The sequence below is a fragment of the Rhea americana genome, unplaced genomic scaffold (genome assembly GCF_003343005.1).
Source record: "Rhea americana isolate MKP2758 unplaced genomic scaffold, rheAme1 scaffold_18, whole genome shotgun sequence".
Classification (NCBI taxonomy): Eukaryota; Metazoa; Chordata; class Aves; order Rheiformes; family Rheidae; genus Rhea; species Rhea americana.
In genome coordinates, this window is record NW_028185927.1 from 3,243,810 (window position 1) to 3,268,086 (window position 24,277).

The 24,277-nt window shown below is 40.9% G+C and overlaps 1 protein-coding gene across 1 annotated transcript; it reads left to right on the plus strand.

Annotated features, from left to right (window-relative positions):
- The first annotated feature begins 390 nt into the window (after positions 1 to 390).
- Positions 391 to 24,129, plus strand: COCH (cochlin). Its single transcript, XM_085301658.1, has 11 exons — positions 391 to 529; positions 627 to 686; positions 5,953 to 6,109; positions 13,629 to 13,762; positions 14,856 to 14,918; positions 17,258 to 17,302; positions 17,390 to 17,537; positions 17,860 to 17,963; positions 19,237 to 19,463; positions 20,965 to 21,481; positions 22,248 to 24,129. The coding sequence occupies exons 1-11, from the start codon at positions 505 to 507 to the stop codon at positions 22,421 to 22,423; spliced, it is 1,656 nt and encodes a 551-aa protein (XP_085157784.1). The 5' UTR covers positions 391 to 504; the 3' UTR covers positions 22,424 to 24,129.
- Positions 24,130 to 24,277: the final 148 nt, after the last annotated feature.

The following is a 24,277-nucleotide window of genomic DNA, read 5'->3' on the forward strand; positions in this document are numbered from 1 at the left end:
TCGAAGAAAATGGGCGCGCCAAGGTGAGGCCGCCGCTCCGCCGCGGCGGCTGCTCCGCGGCTGCCACCGACGGCGCGCACGGAGCGAGCTGTCCCCCGCTCCTCTGCGCCTTTCCTCTTCCCTCGGTCGTGGAAGCAGGGCGAGGCGTTGCGACAAAATACCTGCTGGCCCATTGCGTTTCCTGAACCACCTGCAATAAACGCACCGGGAGCAAACGCGCCTGCCCCTCACCCCCTCCCCTCCACCCCCGGGCCGCCCCCTCGGCCCCCCGGGCCCGCCGCAGCGCTCATGCGCCCCGGGAGGAGTTTAAAGCGCGCGGGGCGGGCGCTGCCGGCCGCACAGCTCCGCGCAGCTCTCCGCGGCCGCGCGCAGAGCCCAGCCGGCGGGAAGGGCAGCGCGGTCCGGCCCGGCCCGGCCCGGCCCGGCCCGGGCGCGCCGCTCCCCGCTGCCAGGGTGCCGCTTCCGAGGGTTTCTCCTCCCCGTTTTCCCCGTGTGCCCGCAGCCATGTGGCCCGTGTCGCTTCTCCTAGGTGGGTACCGCGGCGGCGGGTCTGCGCGGGCGCCCCGAGCCGAGCCGAGCCGAGCCGGYCCGTCCCGGTCCGACCCGTCTGTTCCGTCTGTTCGCAGGCGCCTTCCTGCTCTGCGGCCCCGTGCGCGGCGGCGACGGCGGCGGCGGCGGCGGCTCGGGTGAGTTTTGCCGCTCTGCTCCCTCGGCCCGTGCGCGGATCCCGGGGGGGGGCACGGGGATGTCGCTGCGCTGTCCCGGCTCTGCTCCCCGGGGCAGCAGCAGGGCTGGGGGAAGAGTGGAAGGGCTGCGGGGAGGATGCGAAAGGAGATGGAGGGTATCYGGGAAGGTTCCCGGATCCGAGCGGGGAAAGTTTCCTCCTGGCATAGCGTGAAGATGGGCAGTAGTGACAAATACCTCCTGGAGGGAAGGCTGATGCACYAGAGCATGCGTGTGTATGCGCCTCTATATGTGCGTGTGCGTGTGTGCGCGTATGTGCTATAAAGGCATTTGCAGAGCGCTTGCCCCTTTGAGGATCTCCGGCGTATGTCTGACTGTGGAAAATCGGTGCAAACCCATGAAACCYGCCCCGCCGTTATTTTGCCCTGGAAGGCAAACGAGACTCTTAACCATGCCCGCAAGGGCACGCACTGGCAATTGCTACCTGCTCTGTTGGACTGGATCCCCGCTGCTGGAGAACGGGGTCTCCTGGAGCCGGAGTCAAGCCACGGGAATCGGGAGCCGTAGGAAACGGTGAAAGGAATAAGTCATCCAAGGGACGGGAGCAGGGTGTCCCCTTCCAGCAGAGCCTTTCACCAAAGGAGGCAGGAGCTCTCGGGAGGATGYGCTCCCAGGCCCTGGCCTGGCCTGCGGAGGGTGAGTGATCGCAAGCTTTTCCGACGATGCTTAAGGACTTCACAATAATTATGAAGCAAGAGTTAATGCTCAGTTTGTTTAAAAACATTTAGAAAACTCTTTTGTGCTTCTGTGATAACGGCTATGTGGCACAGGAGTGCTATGACTTAAAAAAAAAAAAAAAAAGGGTGGGGGGAGGAAAGCAATGGAAAACCTACTCCAACTTCAATTCCTTTCCTTTTTATTTCACGGGTGCACTACAGGAGAAGCATCAACAGTCCTGCAGGAAACAAAGTGAAAAGTTCACTGCAATGCTTCCCCRCAGAACTGAGAAGAAGCCAGTGTAAACTGAAGGTATCTGGAACYAAGTAAACTAACATTAAGGGAACACTGGCAAATTTAATTTTACTTTACCTGGTCACCAAAAGTACCAGAATGTTTTTATAATTAGGTGAACAGATGCTTTATGAGACTGTATCTTACCATTATTCTGAGCCCGAATTCATTAGCATTTGGTTATTGCACTACAAATTTGCAGAAACTTTATAAAAGTACTTAAATGCCATTGTATGAAGTAATGAGAGAAYGTTAGTTTCCTTGCGAATCTGATGGATTTAAGCTCATACATACTGTATGAGGTAGGTACCTAAGTAGACCTACCCTCCTTGTCCATATCAGGATGTATGCTTAACATTAAATGAATAATATATAACCTGTGAACACATTTTTCCAATAATATAAGCAGGTATTTTTAATAGTATTTTTGTTTGTTTTCTAATCTAGACAASGCTGTGGAAGCAGTCACTGCATAAAATCAAACCCAGGCTTATTTAAAGGTGCAAGATAGCAAGGACCCCAAATATCCCTGTTTCATAAATAAATAATACTAAATACCTAAAGCAGTAAGCAGCATCCTAGGGACAGGAGTCATTAAGCTATTTTAGGAATCCTTGATTCTGTAATAATGAACATGGGGATTTTTTTTTTCTACATACACAGAAACAAATTCTGCTTAAGCAATGGATGGAAATGTCAAGGTTAGAGCTCAGATTTTAGCTGTAGATTTTATTTTGCTAGAATCTTCCAAATTAATGGCTGTTTTCAAAAACTGAAAGTTTTTGTATGTGGGAGTAAGAAATAGCTATTCAGTGCAAATTAGTGTATGGGACTAGGCAGCAAAAAGATGAAAACTGAGGGGATAACTGGAAGTAGAGTTACTGGGTGGATGTTTTAGGAGAAAACAGCCTTTATTTTTTTTTTCTTCTTTTCTTTTTTAGGGTCAGCACTGATGGAAGACATCCATCCTTATCTTTAAATATGCCTGTGATCAGGAAGAAATACATTTTGTTTTTTCTTTGTACTCTGTTTTTACGATGTGTCCGGATGTGGTATGCTTCTGTGAGGCGTAAGGAGTGTGTGTCTTGAGTGYGAATATGGTCATTTCATTGCAGTTTTGAAGGCCTGTCCGTTCGCATGTCCCTTGGTCTCCAGCCTTGGACAGAGTCCAGAATGGATAGGAGTAGGACTGAGTCCTTTTCTTTAAACTGCAGGCTCGTCTTTCCTTCCTGCAAAATACAAAGATTTAAACTTTACATGGAATAGAGTAGAGTACTGGGTCACATAAGCATTCAGAGAAATATCTCAACTGCTACTGTATTCCTAAATTATGGTGACAAAACACTTGGTTACTTTATAGATGGCTTTTTGGCTGGTTCAGCTATGATAAAGTATCTTGAATACATTAACAAAACCTACTATTTTCTTCAATTTTATCACCTATGAAATTTGGAGAATGGTTAGTGTGCAAGTTGGCAAAGAACTATTTTATGTGATCCAGTATTATGAGTCGATTMATTTATTTTCCTGTTCATATGCTCATAGGTTTGGATAGGTGATAATACATTAACTCTTAGGGAAGAACAAAATTCACTGCAAAGTTGGTACCGTAACTCTTCATTTTGGTGCCCAGGACTTCTCAGTTTGATGCTGCTCATAACAGCATTAGTCCCAGTTATAGTATTAGTCCCAGTTATAGTATATAGGAAAATATATTTACATAGCAAAACAAAATGAAATTGCTTCTTTTTAATTAACAACGTAAAGTATTTGAAAGTGTGTTACAAGGTCTCCACCCTGGTGATCCAACTGGGGTATGAGCTGTTAAAGCCCCTAGCTGCAGCTCCTTATTTCGTACGGTAGGAACTTACTTTCTTCCCTCTGGAGCAGTCCCACCTCTTCAGCGGTCCAGATCCCAGCGACAGGGCTACGGTGGAGTTCTGTGTTTCCACAGCTAGGGAAACACAGCAAGATATCCCCAGCCTCCCCTCCCCTCAGTGCTATTAAAATGCTAGCGGGACGAATGACTGTGTTTAGGAAGTGCAAAGAGACACAGTTTTCCGAGCAGCGTTAGAGATGCGTTAACAAGATGTGTCTGTCCAATTGCTGTCTTCATAGGCTCTCAGAGCACTCAGTCAACTTAAGYGCGTTAAAAATGACAGGTGCTATAAACTTACCATGACGTCTTGCACTTGTCGGAGGCTTGACGAATGTTCCAGGGTGTGTGGCACAAGTCGTACCGCKCAAACAAAGAGTACGGGGAATGCGCGTCGCAGTGATGGCTCTGCCGAGGGTTTCCAGCCGTCCAGCCGTTGCTCGACTCTGGCGGAGTCGCTGGCTGGCGCTTGGCGGATGCWACCTCCTTACTGCCCCAGAGCTAGCTAACACCTACCTGGTAGCGCTTTCCCGGAAAGACTGGGGGGTTATTTTTAGGATTCTTGAGAATCAGATTAAATCACTTCACAGAGCTTCTTGCTAGATGGAGAGCTCGTATTATTTTATGAAGGGAAAATGAAAGTGTTTACCACTTTTTTTTTCTTTCCTTAGTCTGGGATATATAGGCATAGTCAGCATATTTACATAACATCTTTGCGCCCACAAATAGCAACAAAGATTTTTCAGGAAGATATGATCAGGTAGATTAACTGTTTCAGTATAGCCTTCACGAGGATTGCGTATACTTAAAAATAAATCTTTTAATTTTTAATTTAAGCAGCAAGTACGAGTTTTGCTGTATGCCTAAATGTTCTGCTCTCAAGCTCTAATCCTGGTGAGAGCAGCGGGAGGCACCTGGTAGTGTGCTTCCCGCTCTGCCAGCGAGGAAAGTCAAACAGCAGCAGCTTATGTCAGGGTCAGTAAATACTGTAGGGAAAGAGAGAAAAGTTGAAAAGCCCACAAGGAACGGATCTCTACTCCCCTAAACGGACTCCTTGAGATACAATACTGTGGAGTATATACTGATAAATATATCTGTGTGTGTGTGTGTGCGTGTGTGTGTGTGTATTATATACATTTATATATATATATATATACACACACACACACGCACACACACACACACATACACTAATGATGAGAGCCTCTGCCGGCTCTCATTCTAATATTCTGAAAAAATAATACTCTGAGTACATATAGAAAAAAGGTTCTTGCATTCTGTTGCTCAGCGAGGGCAACATTTACTCTTAGGAATTTCAGAATAAATATCCAGGTTGAATTTGTGATGCTGAATTGGTGTTGATGTAAGCAAAAGCCTTAATAAGCCACGCTGCCAGGTCGGCTGGATACATTGTACTGTGTAGTAGTAGAATGACTGTAAGTATCCAAGATCRTGACTTGTAAGATCTCAAAAAGCTTCAGTTTGCTAAACAAAACTGTTTACTGGTATACTGGTGGTCTGCATATGTACACTGCATACATGTAAACACAATAAAAGCTTAATGATGGTAAAACAAGGTACCACTGTTAAAAAATGAAGGGCGGAGTATTATGTGAAAAAAAATGTATGTGCCTAACCTGAATAAATAACTCCTGTATCTCAATGGGTGGATTTGACAGTTGTTTCCACAGTGGTAATGATGTAGTCTTCATTGCAATGAACTGGTATGAAYGATCTAGATATTGCTGGCATTCCTGCTGGTAGATGCTCCCTGTTCCGCAGCAGCCTCGGCAGGGTTTGCTGCGGAGCTAGGGGGATGCTGCTGGCAGCCTGCTCCACGGGCTCCTCTGCGTGGGAGCGTCGGAGCGCCCCACGTGCTCTGTGCATGGCCCCTTGCTGGAGATGATTGCTCTGGGGACTTGGGGGGTCATTTGACCGCTTTCTCGGAGGGCGCAGCTCAGACCTGTGTCTCTCCCGCCCTCTAAGGTCTTCCCCTTGCCTTTTGCCTTCCTAGTAAACTTACAGGTTTTTTTGAACTGCTGCTATYGTTTCCTCCTGTTTTATTCCTTGGATTTTTATTTTAATGTTTTGTGCTACTTTCTCTTATTTTGATCTTTTTTTCAACTTTTTCCACCTTTTTTTCCTCTCACCATTTCTGTCCCATAAAATCAATGGAAATGTGTGTATTCTTCCTTGCCACAACTGCACACTTCTACGCTCTAAAGATACCACTCAGATTTACTGGAGCATAAGACAAGGCACTGTACCTAACTTTAAATTCAAACATTGCTTTAAACCTGGGGTATGGATTTAAAAAAAATTTCAGATCACAAATTTTTCTTTTTTCTTCCTTTCTTTCTTTTTTTTTTTTTTTTTTTTAGCTTCCACAGCTATCACATGCTTTACAAGAGGACTTGACCTTCAAAAGGAGACAGAAGACGTCCTTTGCCCAGCAAACTGTCCTCTGTGGCAATTTTATGTCTTTGGGGATGGAGTTTATGCCTCCCTTTCCAGTGTCTGTGGGGCTGCCATCCACAGGTATGTCAGATGATTGCTAATTAACGTATTAAGCAAGCTTGCAACATTTTAAAATTTTTAACCCTTCAACTCTATGACAAATAAAGGCTTTCTGGGCTTCCAAAGACATACTGGCTCGGTAGGAAAGCCACTACAAGAATGGAGAACAAYGGAGAAAGGAAAAGCCGGGTAACTTGGAAGTTATCTGAATTTGTGCTTAATTCTTGAAAATACCATTCCTAAACCTGTGAAATGGCAAAGTAGAAGACAAACTTTCAGTGCGAGATACCTTGTGTATCATTCGTAGAYGCAGAAGGATATGGTGTAAATATAACGAGAGAATAAAAGGACATCTCTCCTGAAGTTGCTGAAATCTGTTTAAGTTCCTAAGCAAATGAATGCAACCAGGATTGGGGTGAGTATGGTCCATCAAGACCATGGCTCTTAAATCTTTTGCTTTAAGAGAAAAGTGTTTTTTACTATCAAATCTTTTTTTTTTTCCCAAAGGCACTTAGACCAAAGTGTTTTGAAATATTGCAGAAGCTAAAATGTTATTTTCTAAAGTTATTAACCTGATCTACTAGGCAGCAGTCTTAAATCTGTTGTGTTTACTGCTGCAGAAAACCCTCCCACAACAAAACCCAGTAGGCTCCGTTTCCTTTACAGATGGGACTCTGTGCTTTCTGCGTTAGCTGCCTGGAAAACCATCAACCCCTGTGCAGCTATGCTGCAAGATCTGTTTTTCTACAGTTCAATATTGTTTTTACTGCCGATCTCAGTAAAATCTCTCTAGTGGAATCCTAAAAATACTGAAAAATATTCACATAATCTAGGTTTTTAATACAATTTTTAGATCAGGACCAGAAAATTAACATTTATAAAAGAAGAAAGTATTAGAGATAGAGAAGACAGATTTCTCTTCAAGGTCTGTCTACTCTTTCTCCAGGATAAGAAAGCTCAGGCATTTACACATCATTTAGTTCTTCACTGAAGTCGGTACCTTGTAAGCTGTATTACGATGAGGCAACTCAGCAGCACCGAACTTAGGCTGCACTGGTTTTTCCATACTAAGCATCAGTCTAAATTATTCTKCTTGCGAAATGCGCAGCCTGCCTGGAAAACTTTAATCTGAGGGTACTAATGGCAGTGAAGAGATGAAAACGTGTTTATCTTCTTTCTACTTCCAGTAAGTATTTTAGTACAAGTTAAAAAAGTTTAAGTGTTCTGAATAGGATAGATTGTAGTAAAGTACTTTGAAAGAGCAGTTTGTCACACTTACAGGGGAAAGATCTGCTCAGGAGAACCTTTTGTTTTTGAATAGTGCCTYTAAGTTAGGAGCTACGAGTCCCGTTAGCCTTTCCTGTTGAGAACAGAGCTTACTACCACTTACTCGTTGGTTTTGCTGGAATTATCTGTGGCCATAAATACTGGTCTTAGTAACACAGGCTTGCTGGGGGCTGGCTGCTCAGGGGATAAGGTCTGCGCTACCTTCAGTGCGGGCTAGAAAACCCAACCAAGCAGCAAAGGGAAAGCGTGCTTCTAGCTGTGTATTCCATGGCTAAACTCCATGTTTGTGTCCAGGTGACTCCAAGAACCTGCTGCTAGTAGGTAATCACGGTAATCTGATGCCGTTCTAGCAAAACTAGATATGTTTTCTGACAATTTCAGAAGTTTCTTCCAAACAAATGAAGCAACAACATCTGGTTAATGGTAGCTAGGTATGTCTTACATTACATTGTATGGTGACTGCAACATAGCTACATACCTTACATCCTATTAAATATCAGACCTATGACACTAAAATGACTTATATACCCTATATAAAGTGGACTCATACAATTACGGTATCTATTTGCAGGCGCATAGCTCAGGAGCAGTTCAAGGGGGTGAAAGGGGTTGCTGCTTTAAAAAAAATTTTTTTTTTTTGAATAATGAAGAAAGGTTGTGTGAGCTTAGGTTTGTTCTCCACCCCCAGTTTCTGTGTGTTGGGTCCAAACTGAGGCTTGATTCCTTTTATATATACACCAAATAATGCTCATTTGTTCTCTTACAGCAATGCAACTAGTAATGCTAGAAAAAACTGTACAGTACATCTGTGAATTTAGTGAAAGAATTTAGCAGAATTTAACTGTGATTACTTCTGTATACAACAGATAAGTAAGCTTTTCTGCTTTAGTTTTTTATATTCTATTTTTCTTTTCTTATGCCTATTTACTCTCAGGATACAGAATATTTATTTAATACTGTTATTTTTCTGAGCAGAAGAAGAGAAGTTTTATTTGTTATGGGGAAGACTGAGGAGCCTCCTACCAAATGATACTATGTAGGCATAAGGAAGCAAGTTAAATCTACCATTGACTAATTAATTGGATTAATAATCAGAAGACCAAATTAAGGACTAAATTCTCAGCTTGTGTAGTTCTGATCTAGTGCCAATTCCACTAAATGGAGACCTAATCTGATTTGGTAATTTCTAGATGCTAAATAGACACGTAAAATTTTTCGTGACCTTTGTAACTATTCACAGGGTGGAAACGCACCTAATTAAACGTCAGGTTCCCAGAACTAAGTGTAGCAGAAGTATCTTATGGTGGTACCAAGTCAGCYGCAATAGTCCTTGGGGACTAACCCCAGAGAAGACTGACCACCTCTGAGCTGTTCAGTGTTTGGTAGAAAAAGACTGGTCATTTGGCCAAAAGGATTGGACTTCTGGGTAACAGGACGTTTACTGGGAAACTTCTGCTGCTGAGCCTTTTTCTTGCCGAAAGCAGCAGGAGTGCAGCAGAGAGAGCAGAACCGGGGAGGGGGGCAAGGGGATGCTGGCACGAAAGCCAGGAGAGCCCCGTACCGGTAGGTGACGGCAGGCAGCGGTGGGAGGCTGCGGTTCGGAGAAGGGCAGGGCGCTCCTTGCCGCGGCGCAGAGAGAGGGGAGACGTGGAAGGAGCTGTACGTAGCCGCTGATAGCGGGAAGAGAAGATGGGAGTGCAGATACGTCAGCTGTCACGCCTGATCCTAGCCTCTGGAGGAAAGCTTTTCGTCAAAGCACCCTCTCAGAAGTCCTRAGAGTCCTCAGAGCAGGCACTCCTCACTGCCCCGTGGGAACGGGGACTTGGGTTAAAAGTCCGCTCTTGGACAGCGTGCCAGACGGGGACCTTTCCGCTCTTTCCCCTCTGCGGAAAACACTGATTGCCTACTCAGATGAGCGTAATTACTAGCATGAAGGCATATGTTATTCTCTGAGGATGTGTTTGCTTCTGAACTATAAGGCTAAAGCTGTTCAATGTACTTTCAACAGCGCAGTTGCAGCCCTGCAGCTCTTGGACTTTCCTGAGACGGGAACATTTAGTCTTTGTTCAAAGCCATTTCCTTTCATTCCACCGCCCGTCCTTGCGTAGTAACGTTGTCTTTGTCCGTTCCACGGACAGTATTTTGTAATTTTTAGCTAATTTTATATAGCTGCTCATTACATTTACAGAGCTAAGATCATTTTAGAGAACAGGCACTCAGCTCATCTCAAACTTTTCCAGGCTTACAGGTGTGCCGAGGAGAGCTCTCTCCATCTCAAAAATCTAGCATGAGTTTGCAAATTCCAAAGAACAATTGAAAATTGACCCAGAGCAAAACCATTTTCAGAAAGGTGAAAAACCTTGTATTTTCCTGTTGTTCTCTAGTATTTCAGCTTTTTACTGCTGTGTCAAAGACTGTCGAATGCAATTACACGTGTAAAGGTCGTCTGCCCTAACTGGAAGAGCCCCTCCGCATCAGGTCTCATGTGCAGACTCCCTTGAAAAAGGCATCCAAAGGTCAGCAAAATCAAGCCAGCCCTGTATCTCTTTCTCTGACAGGTTCTGGTGCTTGAAGAGGGGGGCTAAAGCTCTAAAYGTTTCAGTCCCCTCTGCTCTTTGACCTCAATTTAAATTTTTAAGTAGGTTTGGGATGGAATTCTTATTGCATATAAGAACGTCCTATATCTTCTGCTGCCTTTTGGCCAGTGTTCTTCCTCCCATGAGCTATTGCGCAGCGAGGTACTGGATTATTTCCTCGTGTGTCTCCTTTTCTGTTTAATTTGTGTGTATTCTGGAATGAAAAATATAGCGCAAGTATAAATGATGATTATTAACAGTGAAGCCAGGCAGGAGAATGGAGTGACAACTTCTATACAACGTTGCTTTCTGGCAGCCCTGACAGTAGCAAGAAATATAGTGACTAAGGATGTGACAGCTGTATCTGGAAAATCTACAGCCCYAGTGTAATCAAAACAGCCAGGCATGCAAGTCATTGGCACAGGAACAAAGTACAGCAGTGAAAATAAAACCAGATTTTAATGACGCAAATTATATTCTGAGGAAAAGCATAGGCACCTTTTTACTGCTCAAATATTACTGCAGATCTACCCRGGATGAATCTCATTTCTATAGTGTGTCTTAAATGGCCGTGAGAAGTTACTTGCCAAAGTCATTCAGAATATAAAGGTAGACGGACAATACGGATCACTCCTCTTCGGCGTGTATCGGTGGGCCCTCTGACTAAGCTAGCTGGAAGAAACACCTTCAGGTAAAACTGGGGTCTTAGAAGACGGCTTAYAGCACGCTTGTTAACTTACCTACAGAACAAAATGGCAAGGGAAGAGGAATAATTTTCAAAAAGATATATAGTTCATAYTATACTTGCATCTAGTATTAGCCCCCCCACACCCTTGCACTGAAAATAGCAAGGAGAGGTGAAAAATATGTGAAAATAGTGCATCTTTAGAACATTGTCTAAAGCTTTATGGTTTATGATGAAATACAGAGTCAATGGAGCCCTCAGTAAATAGATTAGAGCAAATAAATCTTCCACTCTGGTTTCAGAGGAAACAGTTCCCAAATTCGGCAGAGAATTACCTCTAGGTTCTTCCAGAATGATTTAACAGCAATCAAAATGGAAAGACGAATAGACATACTGGAACAATATGGAGAAAACTGTTCCYGCTATGAACAAGATAGGCTGAAATCATTGCTTCCAGGAAAGCTTGTTAGATTGAGCTATCAGCACAAGATGTGGTCTTGTTGGGCTTAATCCAGCCGCTGGTTAATGTTCCAAGTTCACAACAAAGGAAATGGGAGGAAATACTAAGCTCTTTTGGGGAGCTGGACTTGGACATAGATCCTTTATGCTGGTTCAAACCCAAAGTAACTTCACTACAATTGCCAGTATAAATTTAAACTAGAAACAGCTCCAATTAATATTTTTTTTTTAAAAAAAAGCTTCTTTGGATTCCTGGATTCCTGCTGCTTTGTATTCTTTCTTGCTCGTCTTTCCTTATTCCTAAAGACTGAGACACTAGTAAAGGCTTGAATGTCAGGGAGAACAAGGTAATGGAGAAGAAAATCGTGTTCTAATTAGACTGAAGTTCACTGATTTGTCTCCCCAAAGATAATTTTGCCTTACTGAATTTCCCTAGTTTTTCCTCTCTCACTTTTTAAAGATTGTGTAGTGCTGTTTGTATTTACCAGCTTTATATTGTGACTTCAAAYTCCAGGATTCGGAGTAACTTTACTAACGGTCACCTGTCTGTATGATGTATACAGTATTCCTAGATGAGAAAATGAATGTATATTTTGCAACTACTATCACAATTTTCCATGGTATAGCAATTATATATAACCACAGTTCTATTTAGAGATACAAACCATGTCCGTGAATGAGGAGTATATCATAAAAGCAGTCCACAAGGAGAGTTATGTAGCACCTGGTTTTGCCACAAATGCCCAGAGCTAATATCACCATAAATATATGAAGTTTTTTCTAACTTCTGGTTTTGATTATTCTCCTTTTGCAGTGTTTTACATTGGATTAGGCTGRGACCTCTTTTCAAGCAGGAAGCCAAACAGATAAGAAAAATAAACACAAAGGCATATTGTTGTGTTTCAGTAGTCTTGAAACAGATGTTTCCTCCAAAGTGCTGTACCTGCCTGATTACTACAGAGCGTTAAGCTTTTACTCCCCTCTTAGAGAAGCTTAGYGTCAAATTTTGGCCTCTGAAAAATAATTGAACCTTCTCTCTTATGCTAATGAAATATATAAAAAGCAGTTTTGATGACACTGTAGGTATCCAAATGCAAACATCCACAACAATCTTTCCACCTGCAAAAGCAGGTATGTAAATTCTTTCTTTGCTTCTACCTACACCCAATAGTAGCTTTTAACCCTGAAGTTTCCTAAATAAATAAATCTGTCCTGTTGGATATGCATACAGTCATGTAAGTCCTGATAGTGCTAAGAGACTCAGCACACAAGCATCAATAAGAMTTTCAAATATGTGTTTCACGTGCTGGGACAAATCTGATTGATAGGCAATCTCAAAACCCTTTCAACTGCAAAATGAAACATAAGAGAGGAAATCTGTAGTGGCCTTCTCTAAGAACTAGACTACTATCTCTAACAACTTGTATGGGATGTGAATTTTCTAGGTTCAAATCTGTTCAGTTCTTGGAAATGTCCTGCATAGATTTTGTTAGGTGTTTKGGGCTTTTTGGTGGTTGTTTTTTTGTTTGTTTGTTTGTTTTTGTCTTTTTTTTTCCTTCTACACTTTTAAACTGATTGTTTTAGTAAGGCATTAAGGAGTATAGCAGTAATCTGATAATAGTAACTGTAACTTCRTAATGTATATATGTTTTAATCAGTAAGCTTTTTGGTATTTATTTGAACTTTTCTACTAACCCATATAACTGCATAGTAAGGACTCAGTGTGGTGTGCTTAAATGAATTGAGATACCTGAGATGTGTTAGCAATTACTTAAGTATTCTAGATTCTTATGCTGCAGTGTGGTGTGTTACTCTGCGTCTCTATTAACAAAAACTGCATGCTTGAACAGGACCTGTTGTTGAGATGCCGTTTCCAAGTCTAGCCTGAATGCAAGCAGGAATCATGGACTGAGATGATAATTTGCATTCTATTTATTTCATTCTTTTCTGATTTTACACTTAACCTTTGCTAAAGAATAAGGCAAATAGGATCCTTTAGGCTCTGTTCTTGTATTTCTCAGTAATCTGATAGATGCTATCAATAGTGCCTACCATTTTTGACCTCATTCTCTGTTGTGCCATAATGCAATGTCATATATACAAATTAGTAATATCAGCAACAGTCTTTTTCCTTAGTTTTCTTAGATTTGGTCATTTCATAGTTGAACATAGCAAATTTTTAGCTGCAGATATCCATGAGTCACAAACTCAAACACGTATGTTCTCCTACAGTTCTTTCCTTTAGCAATATATATCAGTCCTTTACATATTGCTCATCTGTTTCTGTCTGAGGAATGTTAAAATTATAAAACTCTCTGATAATTTTTGCTAAGTCTGTGTGGTGCTCAGCAGAATAGATTCTCTAACAATTTTTTTGGTGACTGATGGCTTTTTTCAGTCTTGACACAACTGCTTGTTTGTAGAGCATCTTTTTCAGGAGGCTGGAGTGTCCCACGTACTAAGAATGGTAAATTTTTTTTTATTTCCTTGTAGTTAAAATGTCTACTTTATCATAACTTTTCGTCTGTCCCAGAGGGGTGATCACCAGCGCAGGAGGAGCTGTAAGGGTACAGACTCTCCCAGGACAGGAGAACTACCCTGCGGTAAATGCCAATGGGATCCAGTCTCAGATGCTCGCCAGATGGGCTTCATCTTTCTCAGTGACTCGTAAGTGGATCACACTAATTATTTTGCAAACCCTATTTGAAATATTAACGTAACTCAAGGAAACATCTTCTGTATGCATAAACAACTGTGATTTTGTATAGTAACAAAAGCTTTCACTTTTAAGTTCTTATCCTCATTTTTCCAGTTTCCTTAAAATACTATTTCAGCTAGGCTAGTCGATCTGTTATTGAAGCTGACACGTGAGCTAGATGGCAACGATTCAGAATATAATCACACAAAAACAAGCAGTTGGCAGTGCAGTTCCATGACAATTTAAAATGACCTTAATTGGTGCAATTGGTGCTTTGTCGCTGTAGTTGTGGTCCTGGTGAGGGCAGGATACAAACAGAAAGCTAACCCTCCAAAAACAGGGGTAATGTCACCTTAGGTTTAATGCGGTCATTAAACCACAATGTGATATAGCAATTTTTCCAGAATTTGTTGTCTGTGTAGCTGAGATACAGTATTTGATTGCAAATAAGTTGCTACTCCCTGCCACTTGAGTTATCTTAAGTCACCTCATAAAAATATACAGAGAAGCCTGCTGGTTAYGTATTCTGTTTTGGTTTAAAAACATTAAACTAAGCCTGTGTTTCTTCTGGTACATTCTTTCAGAGTTTGGGAATTGAAACTCTAATACATTTATGATGTTTACATAACTAAAATTTGGCCTATTATCTCTAAGATGCTAGTAATCCTTGGATTAAAGTTAATAGCTAAGAACCTGAAACTACAGGTACTTTCAGTGAAGGTGCGGGTGACATCCATTTCTCCAAGATCAAGCCCTGAATTTATTTGCTAAAATTAATGTCTGCTACAGCTCCAAACCTCTTATCAATTAGATGTGCTGTAGATGCTTGACAGCTGTTATTTTTTTTCAAATTTAGAAGCACAGAGGAGAAGCTTATTACCCCAAAAAACAAGTGCTGTAGTCCTGGGTCTCTCCAAAGATGTTTTAGGCCAGTGCCCACCTGCAAGAGTAGCTAGTAGAGGATGATGAAGAAAGTATTGGAAATAGTGTTCTTCAAGCATATGTAATTTCATGTAATACACTGAAAGTGTAAGTAAGTTTATCCTTTCAATATTTTAACAGGTGCCAAGAGCATAGCACTTGAAGTAGTTGGACGATCAATATCAACAGCACGTCCCTCTACAGGTATGAGACCTCTGCAACTGAGCGTATTAACGGTGGAAGCCCCATGTGCTGCAGTGCGTGAATGTCTGACCAAAATAGCATATTTCAAGGGTTTTGTTTACTTTAGCAGCATGTGATGTGATAAAATTAGATGATAGATACGTGCTACTGGTAACATCAAGAAGAACATGGCAGGAAAGGATTTCAAAACTTTGTATCTCTACTGTGAGACAGGACTAAATGTTCCTAGAAGATCTTTTCCAGTTCTAACTAGTTTAATTGCAAAAAATTTCCTGTTAGCTAATCTCCATCTTTATTGCTGGAAATTAAGCCAATTACTACTTCTCATCCAGTTAGTGACACAGCCAACAGGTCACTGTCCTCCTTAAACCAACATAAAACATCAYTGCGCTCCCGTCTGCTTTCTTTGTTCTAGGCTAAACAAACCTCATGCTCTCAACTTTTCCATTTAAGGCATGTTTTCTAAATGCCTCAGCAATGTGCTTTCTCTAGACTCCTACATTTGCCTGCTTCGTTAAAGGGCAGTGCTGTGAAAAAAGCAGAGGAGCTGAGACCCCAGCACGCTCGGCAGCACGCGGTGGTAGAACTGGCAGAGGATGTCACARCGTCCTAGGAGGACACTCGTCCTTTTCAGCATCTCATTGCTGGTTGTATCCAGTTTGCCGTCCTCTGTCAACCCACCATTGCTGCCCTAGCAGGTGAAATGTTCTGCATTTTGTATCTCTGTATTGGATTTTTCTTTCTTAAGGGCAGTACTGGAGTTTGTCCTTCCAGAATTATATTTGGGGTTTTTTTTGAGTCACCATTCAATTATTACAATAATTTTGAATTTTAATAGCAACCTTATCCCACCAGTACCATCTGGAAATACAAGTCTCTTCYCTATTCCATCTTCTAATTTGTTAAAGAAATATTAAATAATATTGTGCTTTCTTGTCAGAAAGTGAAATTAGAATTAATTTAGGATGATTGTTTTTGACAAATTCACGTGGCTATTCCTTAACAATTTATAAATACAAAGATGATCAGTTAACAGAATGTTTATTTTAGGAATTATTATTAAATAGACTGGGCTGTAATTTTCTGACTTCTTTCTGCTCCTTTTTAACATGCTTGCGTTTCTCCAGTGCTCCCATAACCTCCTCTAGCTTCTTCAGCAAAGCAGCTGATGAATAATACTGCATCATGGCAAAGGATAAACGTGTGCTCTAAGTTAAGCACTTATCTATAGTGCCTTTTTTTCGTTTTTACAAAGCAGCATGGCTAGATAGAAKATATGAGCCTGCTGTCACCGAAAACCCTTGGTGAGCCCGTAGCCTGTGTTCGCGGTAGTGTTCCTGTCCTGCTTAAATGGCTATTTTGATGGAAACGAAATCATAGAACCAAATGAAGTTACTTCTTTACCAAATTGAGTTTCTAGCTATCCTGAGCCATTTCCTTATTCCTCATTCCAAATCCCATCTCTTCACCCATTTCCTTTCATTTCAGTTCTCGGTTTTTCTATATGTTACCACAATTACCGCTCCGAATGCACGGCGCAAACAGGCGTGGCTTTGAATAGTGTATTTTTCTTTCACGGTGGGTGATGCGGATGGTTTCCGAAGGGTCGTGCAGCCACTGAAGCTCCACGCTCAGAGGGGGTGAGGAGGAGGCCAAGAAGGCTGCACGCATGCTGTTTACCCTGCCGCAGTACGCACGGTGTCGGGTTGAGCGCTGTGACCGCCGAGCTCCAGAGAAAGGATGAATAAATACATGTGTTAGTTATTGTTAAAATAGTAAACATCTTGTGTCTGAAAGCCACGTGATGATAGCTAAGCGCTATCAGGACTTACGTAGCAGAAATTAGGTGCGATGTGAACTTCTCCACAGAAATYAGTGCCAGTGAAAGACTGATGATGCATGCCAAAAGGCTACGTCAGGTCTTAGGAAGACCACTGATATATAAACATTGGGCTTAGATCCTGCTTGTGAGTAAAACCTTTGGTTTATAGTTCAAGTCCCAGTTTGCTTCTAAAAACTGTGCACTGTCCTATGAGAGGAATGGTAGGACTCGGGGTGGTGAGCTGCAGAAAGCCACCCAGCTCTCTGGCTAGGTATCRGTACTCAGCTGGGCAGGTGCAGAAAAGGAGGTGAAACCATTAGGTTTGCAAAAGAATATCCTGCAAGGAACAGAGCAGCGGCGGTGCAAGCTTAGTTATTAACGGATTGAAGGGCGATGTCGCCCCAAGACAGTTTTTAATCAGGAAATYTTGTAACGTAGCTCAGAATCTAAGCTTGTTATGGGTCTGGCTGTTCATCGTTTTGTTCCTAAATAATCCATGCTATTTCCTTCATTGAAGGCAAAAGACCTAAGAAGCCCCTTGAGAAAAAGGCTGGAAACAAAGGTAGGAACCTACAGACTTAACTTCTGCAAAGCAAAATCCTAACATTTATTTGGTGCGAAGTATTCTAATTATTTTGGATATTCACAGACTGTAAAGCTGATATTGCATTTCTCATTGATGGAAGCTACAATATCGGCCAGCGTAGATTTAATTTGCAGAAAAACTTTGTTGGAAAAGTAGCTGTGATGTTGGGAATCGGAACGGAAGGGCCTCACGTGGGAGTCGTACAAGCCAGGTAATAATAGATCTACACGAAATATAACGGAGTGATTAATAAGAGAAATCAATTAATATAACAGTCTATTCTGCAGAACAATGTTTGAGTCGTGGAACAGGAACAGTTATAACTGGAAAATACAACTAAAAATCCATCATGAGGTTCTTAATGCTTAATAGTGTAAAAAAAAATTTTTTTTGTCTCTTGCTGTAAGTGTAGTTCACTTTTCCTAGCAATGCTCATACCACTATGGCATTAGCAAGATAAAATGTAGTTTGAATCATTTTGTTGTAGGTCATGTAAACCTCATTTTCTTTTTTAATGTTTTATTTTGCCATAGTGAACATCCAAAAATTGAATTCTATCTGAAAAACTTCACTGCTGCAAAAGATGTTTTGTTTGCCATAAAGGAACTGGGGTTCAGAGGAGGCAATTCAAATACAGGTGAGTTCATACTTCCGCCAAAATAGGAATCATTTCATGTGCATATGTGAAAAAATATGTAGATAGATAGATAGATAGAGATATATTTGTGTGTGTGAATAAATAAATATATATATATGTATATATGTATATACACTGAAGTGTATATGGTTCAGTTCTGTAAAAAAAGAAAGAATTCATCTTAGTTCAAGCTCATCTTAGTTCAATATTTTCCACTAGGCCATGGACAAATCTGACATTTGSTTTTCAGAGGTTAAGGTTGCTCATTGTACAATGATGAAAGTGTGAGTATCATTTCCTATGTTTGAAYAGTAATAGAATTTTTCACTGGTAACTATGTGATTTCTTGAGACAAATCCATATCTGATAGCTTTTGCATTTCTTTCCTGTTGACTGGCTAATTAAAGAGTTAGAATAATCTGGGAATAAATAGTAAGTGGCTGTGAAGAAATGTCTGACAAACGAAGAGGCCGAGCACTCCAAATATGTTTTATCTCCCAAGATATTTCCTCAACTTCCTTCCTTCCAGTTCACTTGGCAGCCACTAATATATCTGCTTCCTAGTACTATGCTAGGCCTATTGGGGGGGGGGAATCCAATGATTTTTTTTCCTCAGCTCTATCAGTTTTCCAAGTTGCTCGAACTTCGTTATTGCTGTAATTTCCTGGGATACTATTTCACTGTTAAATCACAACATAACTGCCCATGCAGTTGCGTCCTTGTTACGCTTCCATATCAGAGAGCAGAATTCGGCTAGTCACCTAAATAACCTTTGAAAACTTTGTTTTTATAGCAAGCTGATTTTCTCTCCAGTTTTAAAGGATTATGGGACAAGAATAGCTTTTGGTTTATTATTTTCAGGAAATTAAGAGAGTTTGAATGTTGTTGTTCTGGGGTCCTCCCTCAGCCCCCATCAGGTTATCTTGGAAGCATCAATTCAAAGCTAAGTAAAATAAAAATGCTTTTATTTATAATACTGTTAGTATTATAATCTAGGAAAGCTCTGTTTGTTTATGGCAATCTGAAATAACATATCCTACAGTCATGACTCCTTTTACCAGATGTTCTTAAGCTTCTTTGCCTGTGGTTGGTGTTCATGTGCTGCAGGGCTTCAGTTTATAAGCAGAATGAACCAATCATCTAGATTTTTCATATTGCATAAAAGGCTAAAACCCAGCACAACTTCATTGTAAAGGTGGGGAGTTGGTACTGAAATGTAGTCGTATTATTCTTTTTTTTTTTTTTTTTTTTTTTTTTTTTGGTTTAAAATAAGGGAAAGCTTTGAAGCACACAGCTCAAAAATTCTTCTCTTTGGAAAATGGAGCACGCAAAGGAATTCCCAAGATCATTGTAGTGTTCTTAGATGGTTGGCCCTCCGATGACATAGAAGAAGCTGGTATAGTGGCCAGAGAATTTGGAGTTAATGTTTTCATCGTCTCTGTAGCAAAACCCACAACTGAGGAGCTGGGAATGGTGCAGGACATTGCTTTTGTTGACAAAGTAAGAGAGAATATCGTTATTCACTTCCCAATCATGGGTATGATGCGAGAGAATTTACTTCATCCTGAAGTCCTGATGAACTAATTCTTACATATGTGTGTGCATGTGTGTATACATATATACATATATATTATATCTAAAAAAAAACCAAAAAAWTTATTCTGCTATTAAGTGATTTAAAAGATTATCACTAGGAAGCCTAAAATATTGGGTCTGCAAATTTTCAGCAAGCTTATCAGTTTCATCTCATTAAATTATATGCTACCACTGTAGTTTTCCCCCCCCCCCCTTTTTTCCCTCTCTGCTAATTGGCCCACAGAAACGTTACCCCAAAAGGTTGTCACTGTCCTCACAGTTCCAAGCCTTGGCCAAATTAAAGCCCTTGGTCTTTGTAATTGCATGACGATGCTCAGAGTAGGAAATCCCCTGTATGAGGTATGGTGGAGCATGTCAAACGTGGGTATGTGACCTCCAATTCTGAAATGGCAGACAGGAGATGTACGGTTCAGTACTTGCCCCGCAGAAGATTATTTACTTTTACTACAGAGACATCTTAGTACGGTGTGTCGACAGGCAAGGCCTTCATCTTGGATGAAGAGTTATGGATCTTGCTCTATACAAGTCAGAGTAGGAATCTGAACACAGGTTTTCTACCCCCCCCAAGAGTTTTTATGCATTAGGTCATTACTGATTCTTCMGTGGGGAGGCTTTAGAAAGCTCATCGCTCTGTGCACGAACAGAAAACATGCTGCAGCTCTGTCGCTTCAGGATGCAAGCRAGCTCGCTCCTGATCCCACGGATATTACAGGCAGGTCCCACTCTTTTAGGCACCTGTGGGCACAGAAAGGTGACTGACCTTAGGTGACCGAGGCCCTTCTGYGTTTTGATCTTAACCACGTTAGATATCACCTTGGCGAACTGATTTTCAAGACTCCCTCTCTCGGGTAGCTAGCATTCTGCACGCCGCCTACGGAAGACAGGGCAAAAGGAAATTGCGCTTCGGACGATCTGGAGCTAGACTTCAGCCCAACTATATGTGTGCGTTCATGGCACGTTAAAACAAACAAACAAACAAAAAAAAAAGTGCTTGCTAAGGTCAAATATAATCTAGAAAGTATAGAAGCCTAATTTTGAGCCAGTATAGAAAAACATAGAACTTGCAGTTCTTTTTGAATATTCAGTAGCCATGACTTAGGTCACCTTCAAAAAATACAATTACAATTTCCAGTTCTTAACACAAGAATAACATGAAAGTCCTTGAAATTTCAGGGGTGGGGAGGGTTAACTTGATTACTAGATAAGACAAACTGATACAACTCCCACCAACCTCAACTGGAAATGTTTGTATTGTTTTTCTAAAGGGAAAAAACCCACATACCCAGACATGCCATCAGGCTACGGGTCTTGTCTGTCTTTGAAAGCAAATCACATAGGTGTCTGATTAATTATGCATAGAGCAGGTATGTCAGTATTTACCTTCTGACTTTTTATTTTTAAATAGGCCGTCTGTCGAAATAATGGCTTCTTCTCTTACCAAATGCCCACCTGGTTTGGTACTACCAAATACGTAAAACCTCTTGTCCAAAAGCTGTGTTCACACGAGCAAATGCTGTGTAGCAAGACGTGCTACAACTCCGTCAACATAGGGTTTTTGATCGACGGTTCTAGCAGTGTTGGAGACAGCAACTTCCGCCTCGTGCTTGAATTCATCAGTAATGTTGCAAAAGCTTTTGAGATCTCTGATATTGGCTCCAAGATTGCAACGGTGCAGTTCACGTACGAGCAACGCACCGAGTTCGGCTTCACCGACTACACCACGAAGGAAAAGGTTCTCGCTGCTATCCAGAACATCCGTTACATGAGCGGTGGCACCGCTACCGGCGATGCCATTTCCTTCACCACAAGAAACGTGTTTGGGCCGATGAAAGATGGACCCAACAAGAATTTCCTTGTTGTTTTGACTGACGGGCAGTCTTATGATGATGTTAGAGGGCCTGCTGCTGCTGCACAAAAAGCAGGTAAAWGACCTATCTTTACCCTATTTCTGCTACATTTTAAATATCAAGATTTTTAAATAAGTTTTTAAATACAGCCCCAATGAGTTAGTGAAGTATTATAGCTGTTTTAGATTCAGAAAAACATGAGGTATTAGGAACTCTTCTCCATCAGGATGAAAAATCGGTGATGTGGAACCAGGTAGAAGTAGATTCAGTCATGGAAGCTTAGATAAAAACGTATGCCCAGTCTTATTTTCCTGTATAGGAGAGAAGTTAGCAGATTTCTTTTTTTCTTTTTTTCTTTTTTTTTTTTTTTAAAGTCATATAGTGAAGCTCCGCTAGTGATGCCATTCAGTATCGTCTCACTCTTGCTCCCTGTCATCTAGGAAAGAAAAAAAGCAGTTCTGGCTTAAAAACCTTTTGGTCTGCTGACACTTGAAAGCACTGAACATATAAACAATCCAGATTTATTTTACAAATTATTCTACAACTAAGGCAGTGTTGCTTGTGTTTCAAGTCCAACTATGTCAATATTATACTTGTGTATCACTATATAAACTACAAACATACTAGCCCTTAAGATACTGTCTGTCTTACTGGTACCATGAAAATTCTTCTAATTCCTGATATTTAGTGGTAAAATCTGATATCTTTGATAGACTGCAGGTATTAAAACACCCTTATTTGGTCCAGATTAATTCATGAATGCAATCTAAGCAGCTGTTTKTCTTGTATCCATAGACAAAATGGTCTTACGTATTATTCTCGCTATACKATTACATTGTAGGAATTACAATCTTCTCCGTTGGTGTTGCCTGGGCACCCGTGGATGACCTGAAGGACATGGCTTCTGAACCAAGAGAATCTCATACTTTCTTCACTAGGGAGTTCACAGGATTGGAGCAGATGGTTCCTGATATTATCAGAGGCATTTGTAAAGATTTTTTGGACTCTAAACAATAATGCAAAAAAGCTGCTGTTGGATATTACTTCTTTGAAACTAAAATCAGGAAACTGAAATGGTCCCTCTAAAGTACAGATGTTTTATTCTTATAATATACCGTCATAATATAAGGGAATAAGTTATGACAGGCTACATTCTGTTTCTGTGGTCAATCAAAGATTCTTGCGAGCTCCTCAGAAGTTGTACTTGACATGAGAATACAGAATTTGGCCAACAACTATTATTTTCAATACTTGTATATTATCTTTCTTACACTTAAGGCTATCAGGTATCAGCTGTATGTATATAAAGAAAACATAATAGAGCTCTGAAACTTGCACTGCCACTTACTAGATGTCTTCTCATGCATTAAAATTAATATAATTTTAAATACACAGCACTAATTTCAATGAGCCTTCTGTAGCCTTAGACTCTTTTCCAGGAGTTCTCTTGATGATAGTGTGAGTATACAACTAACTAGCCCTGGGAGAATAGCCAAGACCTTTTTAGTGCCTCAGTTGTGCAACATCCACTATTGCCAGGCAGTTTATTAAGAAGGAGGACGACAGATTGTAGCAGGACGGTCTGTTTTTACCAGCTGAGATTTTGCTAGTTYGGATGATACTGCCATCTGGTTGGCAGAGTTTACATTAAAAAAAAAAACCATCTCACTTCTACCGATCAATGCTGTTGGGTACTTTTGGCACRGACTTTCAGAGCACTGTAGTGTAGTTTCTTTTGAGGATCTGGGTCCTAATACATTAACTGATACTACTAGCTAATGCACCAGTGAAGTCAGTAGCAATATTCCTACTGTGTCTGATAATCTGGATTTTTTTTTTTTCTCTCTGCTGCCTTGATTTTACAAAGTTGTTATTGGCTAGACAAAGGTCAAGACAGGGATCTTAGGCAAGGAGATTAAATTAGATGGTGTACAGGAAAGTGAAAGTGTTTAAATTGAAATCCAAAATTATCTTAAGCCTTGAAACTTAACTGGCTTATATGAGATTACTTAGATGGCTAGGAGACAAAAAAAAGTAGGCAGAGGCATTGGTGGGAATTGGTAACTTGCAGAAWAAGTTTTCTAATGCTAGTAAAACCATTTAAGACGTGACATTTTCTGAAGATGGCAAAAACAGTTTTCTGGAAAAGTGGCTTTGAATTGATTATGTACCCGGTAACACGTTGATATTTTTTACACCAATTTGTATGTGGTTAAAATGATGCTCTTTCTGATGCCTGGAGAGAACAACGCACTTCAACTTAAGTATTGTTTAAATAATTCACTTCKTGCAAGTGAAACACACAGTGGGAAACAAAGCAGCACTTTCTCGTTCAGCTGTCACTTGAGGGTTCCCTTTTGTTRTATTTTTTGTGCTATTGATTGTAAAATTCTTAGGAGTTGTGAATGGTACAGAAGGGATCATATTTATCGGGCTTTTGTAGTGTATTTTTTTAATAACTTATGACTGGCTATGTATTACACTAAACATGAATGGCAAGGATGCCTTGTATTTTTCTATTGATTGCTAACCTTAATTTTGTTATGTGTTTATAGATACAGTATTCAGCTATTGTTTTTCAAATTCATATGCAGTATCAACTTTGTGCAAAAAATCCATTTAGCCAAAACTTTTTACAGAAGTATACCCATTGCAAGAAAACTGGGCTTGCAGCTCTCTATTTTAATGTGCTGTAATGTAAAAGTCTTTTTATGATTGAATAAGTCAGATTTATGTGGTTTGCTTTACTGTTTGTTCTAATCTCTGAATTTGGGGGGGGGGGAGAGAGAAATCCCAACTCAAAAACTTAACACRGGAAGAGTTATGTAATCCAGATTGCATCAAAAGCAAACTGTACTTCTTTATAACTTA

Coding starts and splice junctions, on each gene's coding strand:
- COCH (XM_085301658.1), top strand. CDS start 505: ATGTGGCCCGTGTCGCTTCTCCTAG. Junction 530..626: donor GCCCGTGTCGCTTCTCCTAG/GTGGGTACCGCG, acceptor GTCTGTTCGCAG/GCGCCTTCCTGCTCTGCGGC. Junction 17,538..17,859: donor GTGGGAGTCGTACAAGCCAG/GTAATAATAGAT, acceptor ATTTTGCCATAG/TGAACATCCAAAAATTGAAT.